The sequence below is a fragment of the Canis lupus genome, chromosome 7 (genome assembly GCF_011100685.1).
Source record: "Canis lupus familiaris isolate Mischka breed German Shepherd chromosome 7, alternate assembly UU_Cfam_GSD_1.0, whole genome shotgun sequence".
NCBI lineage: Eukaryota > Metazoa > Chordata > Mammalia > Carnivora > Canidae > Canis > Canis lupus.
In genome coordinates this window covers 1,564,244-1,573,068 of record NC_049228.1, presented here as the reverse complement: position 1 = coordinate 1,573,068, position 8,825 = coordinate 1,564,244, and the positions used below count along the sequence as shown (strand labels likewise).

Below are 8,825 nucleotides of genomic sequence, written 5' to 3'. Positions count from 1 at the left end.
GGAGCCAACTAGCACTGCCAACCAGAGACCCAGCAGGGCCTCACTCAGGTCTGTGAGGAGGGCGGGGCTTTCACTGCTACCTGAGGGCCTCCACGCGGATGGCAGGAGGCTCGGGCCCCACGTGGGCACTGACTAACCAGTCACTGTCTCCTCATTGGCTCCCACCTTCCTGTCCCATTTCCACCATGGCTCTTGGGGCCTTGGGACTTCCTAACTGATTTCCCTGCTCCCAGGGTCTCCCTTCCCCAAGACCACCACTGACACCCCTTCTCAAACCCAGGGCTCACCCCACCTCCCCTGCTCTCCAGGATGGGCCCAGCCATTCCACTCTAAGAAAGCTAATTTGACTTCAAAATAGTAAGAAGGAAGGAAGGAAGGAAGGAAGGAAGGAAGGAAGGAAGGAAGGAAGGAAGGAAGGAAGGAAGGAAGGAAAACAAGGAAGGGAAGGAAGGAAGGAAGGAAGGAAGGAAGGAAGGAAGGAAGGAAGGAAAGAGGAAGGAAGGAAGGAAGGAAGGAGGGAAGGAAGGAAGGAAGGAAAACAAGGAAGGGAAGGAAGGAAGGAAGGAAGGAAGGAAGGAAGGAAGGAAGGAAGGAGGAAGGAAGGAAGGAAGGAAGGAAGGAAGGAGGGAAGGAAGGAAGGAAGGAATGAAGGAAGGAAGGAAGGAAAAGAAGGAAGGAAGGAAAAGAAGGAAGGAAGGAAAGAGGAAGGAAGGAAGGAAGGAAGGAAGAAGAAGAAGAAGAAGAAGAAGAAGAAGAAGAAGAAGAAGAAGAAGAAGAAAGGAAGGAAGGAAGGAAGGAAGGAAGGAAAAAGAAGGAAGGAAGGAAGGAAGGAAGGAAGGAAGGAAGGAAGGAAGGAAGAAAACAACCAGAGACACAGAGATTTAGATATGCAAACATTTATTACCACCTTGTATGTAACAGGAAAAAAAAAAATGCAGGGACACCCGGGTGGCTCAGTGGTTGAGCATCTGCCTTTGGCTCAGGTCATGACCCCAGGGTCCCGGGATCGAGTCCCACATCGGGCTCCACAGGGAGCCTGCTTCTCCCTCTGCCTGTGTCTTGCCTCTCTCATGAATAAATAAATAAAATCTTTAAAAAATTGCAAAGAACATGGTGTGCAACAATAAGAGACTCGTTTGTCAAATAAATAACACTAAATATAACAATAACCTACAGGCATGAAAATGCTTATTTAATGTCATGGCTTCATAACACAATATATTATAAGTACAAAAAAAAAAGCTGGGATATAATGAACCACACATAGTACGACCCCATGTGTGAAAAATAATCGCCTTTCACATCATATATAATGATTACACGTCGCGTATCTACTCGTGTAGAAAGAAACATAGAGGGAAACACACCAAAGAGTCAACAAAGATCATCTCTGCCAGATGGGAACGTGAACGGTGACCTTTGTTTTCTTCCTCACAATGAGCTGTCCTCTCACATTTTTCTTCAAGGAACAGGTTTGTTTTTTTTGTTTTTTTTTTATAAATTTTTATTTATTTATGATAGTCACAGAGAGAGAGAGGCAGAGACACAGGCAGAGGGAGAAGCAGGCTCCGTGCACCGGGAGCCCGACGTGGGATTCGATCCTCGGTCTCCAGGATCGCGCCCTGGGCCAAAGGCAGGCGCCAAACCGCTGCGCCACCCAGGGATCCCAGGAACAGGTTTTTGAAATAAAAACGAAGGGGTGCGGATGCGTTAAGCTCAGAAGCCTTGGGATGGGTTCCCGCTGCCGATGGATGAAGGCGGACCCTGGCCAGGCGGCAGGCTCCGGGTCGGCCCACCTGCTCTGTGCTCAGCCCTCGGGTTGTGTGCAAACCGACTGTGCCTCCCGTGCCAGCCCCCATCCTCCTGCCGGGCACCTTGGCACAGGTAGTTGCTGCCCCTGGCAGGCCTTGCTTCCCTGCTTCTGTCTGATGGAAGCCCATCCTCCGTTCCAAAGACCACCTGCATCCCCGGCCCACCTCACAGCCCTGTCCCCACCTGATGGTCCCCTCCCCTCCCCTCCTTGCCACCCTCTCTGCCTCCATTACCTTGGGAGATAGCGCGGGCTTCTGTACCTGTGCAGCAGAAACAGGTGCTCAGCAAAGGGCCAGGCTCAGTTGAATTGCATCGTGGCCGGGGTCCAGCAGAAGCAGAGGTGACTGAGGAGCCCCTGCGGACGCCGGGCTGTCCTTCCTCCTGGCAGCCTGCGGTCGCCTCCAGGAACAGCAGACGCCTCCCGAGGCCGGGCTGGCAGTGCCCCGGGGCCATTGTGCTGCCGCTCTGGCCTTGGCCTCTCCCGTGGGCCCTCCGTTGGGGCCAAGAGCCGTGGGCAGAGCTGGCTGCTGAGCTAAGCAGGTGGGAGAGGCAGCGCTTCCTGTCCCTAGGCCGGGGCGGAGGGTGAGCCACCAGCCCAGGTTGCCCAGGACTGAGGGGTTTCTTGGGACACGGAGCTTTCCGTGCTTACACCAGGAGGGTCCTTGGTTGCCCTGGCTGGGTGTGAGCCTTCCCTGTGGACCTCTGGACCTAACCCTTTCTCCCAGCTCCTGGTCAACTTTGTCCCGGCGAACTGTGGGTTCAGTCAGTCATTCACTCCTCTGGTGAGAGTGAATCCTCTGGTGTTGGGTTGAGAGCACAGGCTAGGGTCCCCCAGGCTGCACCACCCAACAGCTGCTCTGGGACTCGGAACAAATCGCCGAACGTCTCTGGGCCTCAGTTTCTTCATGGGAGCTGTAGCACCTACTTCAGGCGGAAGCATTGCACGATGCAATGGTTGCACAGTTCTGGGATCGGCTGGCGCAGAGCGGGCGCGGCGTACCCTCTGCATGACCGGGAGCCTGTGGGTAGCAGACCCCGAGGCCGCAGGAACATACGCCCGACGGGTGCTGCCCGTCGGCCGACAGGCAGACAAGCACGCCAGCAACTGCCAGGCAGGGTGACTAATGGGCGAGCTATGGCCACGCGGAGGAGACAGCAGATCGTCAGCCCGGCTGGAGGCAGAGCAGGGGAGGCTCCTCCGAGGTGGTGAGCCAATGACACAAAAATGTGCGGGAGGAGGGAGGTGCAAAGGCCGGGGAGTGGGGGGCAGCCTTTGCCAGCCGGGAATGGGGGCGGCTGCCTGCGGGACCCGCGTGCGGGCCGGGCCGGGAGGAGCAGCAGAGCCCGGCTGCGGCGAGGGCACCACCGAGGAGCCTGGGCTCGCTCTGCTGCCCTGCGGCAGCCCCTAGAATGTGGAAGCAGGATAAGGAGTTGCTTTCTGGACAGAACAGGCCGTGGGCCCACGGCCACCAGAGACCGGTCCTGGGCCTGTGGGACAACTGCCCACGGCCCCCACGTGTCCCCAGACTCCGGGAAGGGCCGGCTGGCAGAGCCGCGCACCCTAAGCCCTGCAGGCCTGTCCTCACAGCCTCCCAGCAGCGCTGCCTGCGGATCCCCTCCGGCTCCTCGCACCACCTTCCCTCACCGCTGCCACGGGCTCACTCTTGCCAAGCCTCAGCCCCGGCCTCAGCTCACCCTGACCTGAGCAAGCCCATCCCTTCTCTCCTGCCTCCCCACCCGCAGCCCCACGGGCCCAGCAGGGACTTGCCCTTTCTCATTTTCCCGTCTGTGACTCACACGTCGGGGGGAGGGGGGGGGGGTGAGGCCAGGGCTCCCAGGGCAGCCCCTCCCTGGCCGGATGGCGTCCTCGGGCCCAGCGGAGCAGCTTTTCCATCTCATGCATGTCTGCTGGCACCGTCAGGGCGTTTGTGCCCCCAAAGAGGCTTTGACCCCACCCTGTGGTCCAGCCAAGCATTCCTAGGGTGAGGGCTATGCTCCATTTTTAGAATTCAGAGTTGCCAGAGCAGTGAAGACACCCCTAAACCCATGAAGCAGGGTGTCTCCCTCCCCAGCAGAGACAGAGACGCCCCAGAGGTCACATCATCTTTAAAAAACTAAATTCTGGGGCCCCTGGGTGCTCAGTCGGTTAAGCATCTACCTTCGGCTCAGGTCAATCCAGGTCCTGGGATCCGGCCCCTGCATCAGGCTCCCTGCTCAGGGGGGAGCCTGCTTCTCCTTCTCCTCCCACCTCCCACCTCCCACCTCCCACCCCTACCCCTGCTCATGTTTTCTCTCCTCTCTCTCTCCCTCTCTCAAATAAATAAAATCTTAAAAAAAAAAAAAAAAACTAAATTCAGCACGTGACACCCCCCACCCCCATCTCTGTGCTGAGTTCTTGGTGCCTTCGGGAAGCTCCGGGGCTCTCCGCACAGCAGCAGCCACCACCTCTATACTGTATACCGGGGCCTACGGCCTTCTAGGCTCTGTGCTGAGGGTTCCGGCTGCAGCACACCCCTCGCAGGGCCTGGGACGCTCCTAGCAAAAGGAGAACCTGAAGCTGGGTTTGGGCAGGAACCAAAGCATAGTTGGAACCGACAGGGCTGCGTTCCCGAAAAGCAGGGGGCACCCTAGTCAGCTTCCTCCTCCCTGTCCTCGGCTCCGTGCGGCCCCTACCCTTGACACCCCGCGTGGCTGTGCCCCCACTGCCCTGAGGCCAAGCTCCCAGGATGATCCACTGAGGCCAACCCAGAGCTGGGCACAGAGGGCAGAGCCTGCCGTTCCGCTGGTTGCTCATGCCAGCTCCGCAGGCACCAGCTGGCATTTTGTCTCTGCGCCGGACTCTGGGCTCCTGGGGGCAGACTGTCCCTCATCCCAGCGTCACCAGTGCCAAGCACAGTGCCTGGCCCGTGAGAGGCCTTCAGGATGAGTTTGGGTTGCCTTGCATCTCAGTCCCATCGGCTCCCACTCTCCCACCTCCGAGGGCCTGGCTGCATCTTTCCTTCTTTCATGCTGGAATCCCCGCCGCTGGTCACCTTTGGGCTTGGTTGGAAGAGCAAGGATTCTATCTTAGAGGCCAGCGTGTTGGACGGAGAAGCCAACCTTCCCATTCTCGTGGCTCCACCAAGGAAGGGGTAGCAGAGACCATCTGCCCGCACCCCACGCATGCCTGGGCACCCCCCCCCCCGCCCCAGCCAGGGCAGACGCCCCCGTTGATCACAGCAGACCAAGGGAGCCCGGATCTTCCTCGGCACTGCTCAGGGTTGGCACGGAAGAGGACGCTTCCTCGCCACGCCGGGATTAAGCTACTCATGAGACGGATATAAAGCCTAATGAGGTAACGAGGGAGCTGTTTGTAACAATCCGCTTGTAATTTGTAAGATTTGTAAGTTCTTTTTCAACTGCGAGATGCAATCCCGGTAGATGAGCAAGATGCTTCTGAGGACTGAGGTAGGGGACAAAGGATAAGACGGTTTTGGCGGAACAGCAGCAGAACCGTGATGGGGGAACAAAGAGGCTGGAAGCACAGAGCTCCTTAAAGAGACGCCTGCCCGACTCAGTCCCTGTGTAACTCAGGCAGCTATTTCTCGGTTACTTCGGGTTCTCCTGGGCTGAGATTATCCCTCCTAAACTACCCGGCAAGGAATCCTTACCGCACAAATGTAGAAAGCCTGAGTATATAAATGACAGGGAGACAAGCTCTGCCCAGAACACTGAGCCACCTCCCAGGATGGCAGGGGTGGCATGGCCTTCTGGAGAAGCAGCATCTACGCAGGCCGAGTCGGCCGATATGATACCCCTCCTTCCCAGGACCCCTGAGGCCATGCCTCCTGGGGTTGCGACGTCTCCCTCTACCCAGGCTGGAGATTTCAGAATGAGCTGTGGAGTGCAAAAGCAGGGGTAGGAGAGGGATGTTCCGAGCACCGGGCCTCTGTCGGCAAAGAATTCCACTCAGCAGTGTAGTCACTGCCCTTTGTAGGGCATCTTCATTTTGGGATAGGCATGAAATGATAATGGCCAGACCCCCACCCTACCCCCACCACCTCCAGGCCTAGCACCACAGTGGGGGGAAGAGGGGCAGGAGGTAGGGGAAGAACTGTGCAAAGAGAAGGCCTGGGTGGGTGGGGGTCCCAGAAGGACCCAAGCAGCAGGAGAACCTCCACGTGTGGGCCTCGGGGCCCGTCAGCTCCCCCCACCAAGGTGAGTCCAGAAGCGATGCCAAGGTGGTTCCAACTCTGGGTCGCAGGCTGGCCTCCCGAGTCCCGAGGCACCAGCTGAGCCCCCCACAAGGCAGTGTCCCCCTCCAGGCACGCCACCAAGCTGGGGACTCACAGCAGTCTGCAGGACAGACGACGGGGGGGCTGGGGAGGAGATGCTCGGATGCCGGCTCTCCACCGCGGGATAGAAGTCAGGCCTGTGGCTACAAAGCACTGAGCTGGGAATGTCCCGAGAGTCAGAGCATCCAGGGGCTGAATCTTCATCCTCAGCCCCATGTGGCCTTCTGGTCTCCTCCCCAGGCCCCGTCCATTCCTTCAGCTCCATCGCCTCCTCCACACGACCCTGGCTCCTGCCTTGGCATATGCAGCACAGTCATGCCCCTGAGAGCCAACAGGGCCCGGAAAGCTGGCAGGAAAGAACAGCAGTTAGGGCAGGGGCAGACCCTGGCGTAGGAAGTATAAGCTGTTTGACCCCAGAGCCTCCCAACCTTCGCCACCTCAGGAGAAAGGGAGAAAATCACGTTTGTCCAACACACTGTGACCAGTGGAGGAACCTGCTTTCTCCTAGTCCCCTTGAGGCCTGAGGGATCAATATGGACCAGTTCTCGGTTCAGCAGATCTGTCTTCTCCCAGCCTCTCAGCTAACCCTCAGTCCGGTCAACAGGAGGGTCCAGGGCCTGTATGGTGCCAGACGCGGCTCCCAGGCTCGCTGGGACTACTTGGTAAGGTGGAGAAGCCGTGGGGCTGGAGGGCGAGGTAGTGTGGGAGGGGGAGGTGAGGGTCAGGGGGAGAGGCGTTTCCACCAGAGAAATGAAAACCCGAGTGGTACAAATCCTTCCTCGGCCTGGTTCCTAGTTCCCACAGGGAGGGAGTGGCATCTGGGGAAGAGGGCACGGGGCTGGGAGCCAGGGCTTCTAGGTTCTATTCCTGGTCCCTCCCCTGGGTCTTCCTGACCACAGATCCGCCCCTCACCCCCTGCCCTACTGCTCAAGGAGGATTAAGACATCACAAATAACAAACCATGACCCCATCCTGCACCCGTCCACCCACCCTGTCCCAGTTGCCCACCTCCTTCTCCGGCTTCTGCTGTGGCCCAGCTGAGCACTGGCTGGCGCTCAGGGGCGGGTAGACAGGCCCACTCCCCTTTGGCATCAGCGGCCTGCCCCCTCCCCAGTACTTCTGGTCTGCCAGCAGCTCAGCCCCGGGATCCAATGCCCGCTGTCAAGATCGGGTGCTGGAGGCCTGGCCCCGGGCTCCTTGGCCTCTCCCTGAGGCCTCCCCTGGGAGCTCGGTCCTGTTCCCAACCCCTGGTGACTCTGCTAAGTGAAGGGGATGACCTTTCTGTCCCAATTCCACACTCAAACTCTTTCCTGAAGACTGTTTGTAGCACAGGGAGGGGGAAACGTCAGTTCATCACACCCCTGGCCTGGCCAGCGCCCTGAAAGCCATGCGGGGAGGGGTGCTGCTGGAAAGCCTCAAGGGCGTGTTCAGGCCAGCCCCCCTCCACCTGTGCCAGGGCAGATCCAGCCTGCAGGGCCCGGCCCTTCCATCTTCCTCCCCACCCCCTGGGGCACCCAGGACCCTCCGGGTGCTGCTCAGGCTCCGGGGCTCCTACTCCTTGTCGGCCCTGGGGGGGCTGGGCTTTGACGGGGAACGCTGGGGGGGGAGTCCCTCGCTTTCTCCGTGGGGCGAAGAGAAAGGACAGAGGAGAGAAGGGGGCTCAGTCCCAGGGGCTTACCTGCCTTGACCTCTGGGCGCCACGTGGGGGAGGGTGCGGCGCGGGCGCGCGGCCGGGAAGCGGGCTCAGGACACAAGGGTCCCGGGCCCGAGGCTCTGCCTGGCGCGCACCGTCTGGATGGCCTGCTGGTTCTTGAACTTGACCAGGCCCAGGGTGATCTGGGCGTTCCAGCCCGGGTCCTCGAGCGGGCAGCGGAAGTCGATCTCGCCGCCGCCCTCGGTCACCAGCGTGAAGTAGATGTGGCGGCCGGTGCTCTCCACGCACTCCACGGCCTTGATGCGCGCGAAGCTGAGCTCCTTGGGCCGGCCGCCCGTGCCCTTGGCCTCGAAGAGCTGCAGCCCGCGCTCGGTGAGCACGCAGCGCTTCCGCTTCCACAGCTGCAGCAGCCCGCCGCTGCGCTTCTCCAGCACGCCCTCCCGGAGCACCGCCGCCGCCGCCGCCGCCGTCATGGGCGCCCCGGGGTCCCGCTCGGCCGCGCCGGTCCCGGCGCCGGGCCGGCTGCCCGCGCGCGCTGCCGCCTGCGCCCCGGCTGCCCGCGCGCCCGCTCCCGCCGCCCCTCCGCGCCCCTCCGCGCCCCGCCGCGCCCCGCCGCGCCCCGCCGCCCCGCCGCCCCGCCGCTTTCCCGCCCGAGCCCCGCTGCGCGCTCGCCCGCGCCCTCCCGCTCCGCTGGGCTCTGCCTGCGCGCTGGGCGGCAGCTCCAGGGATGTGCCCTTACATGTCCCCCGGCTCGCCTCCTGCGCCGCGCATTCCTGCCCCGGCCCGCCCTCCCCTCCGCGCCGCGCACCGGGCGGGGCCGGGGAGCGGGGGGCGGGCCGGGCTCCGGGGGGCGGGGCGGGGCGGCGGGGGCCGGGGAGCGGGGGCGGGGCCTGGCTCCGGGGGGCGGGGCGGGGGGGGGGGACGGGGAGCGGGGGCGGGGCCTGGCTCCGGGGGCGGGGCCGGGCTCCAGGGGGCGGGGCCGGGCTCCGGGGCGGGGCGGGGGATCGGGGCGTGGCCGGGCCCCGGGGGGGAGGGGGAACGAGGGATGGGTGATGGGGCCAGGCTCCGGGAGGAGGTGGGAGAGG

The 8,825-nt window shown here is 61.7% G+C and overlaps 1 protein-coding gene across 1 annotated transcript; it reads right to left on the bottom strand.

The window, feature by feature from the left end:
• Positions 1–5,767: 5,767 nt before the first annotated feature.
• Positions 5,768–8,249, bottom strand: PHLDA3 (pleckstrin homology like domain family A member 3). The gene is made up of 2 exons (XM_038541751.1): positions 7,765–8,249; positions 5,768–6,432 (listed from the first exon to the last, which is right to left on the bottom strand). The coding sequence occupies exon 1, from the start codon at positions 8,211–8,213 to the stop codon at positions 7,830–7,832; it is 384 nt and encodes a 127-aa protein (XP_038397679.1). The 5' UTR covers positions 8,214–8,249; the 3' UTR covers positions 5,768–6,432; positions 7,765–7,829.
• Between the last annotated feature and the right edge of the window lie 576 nt (positions 8,250–8,825).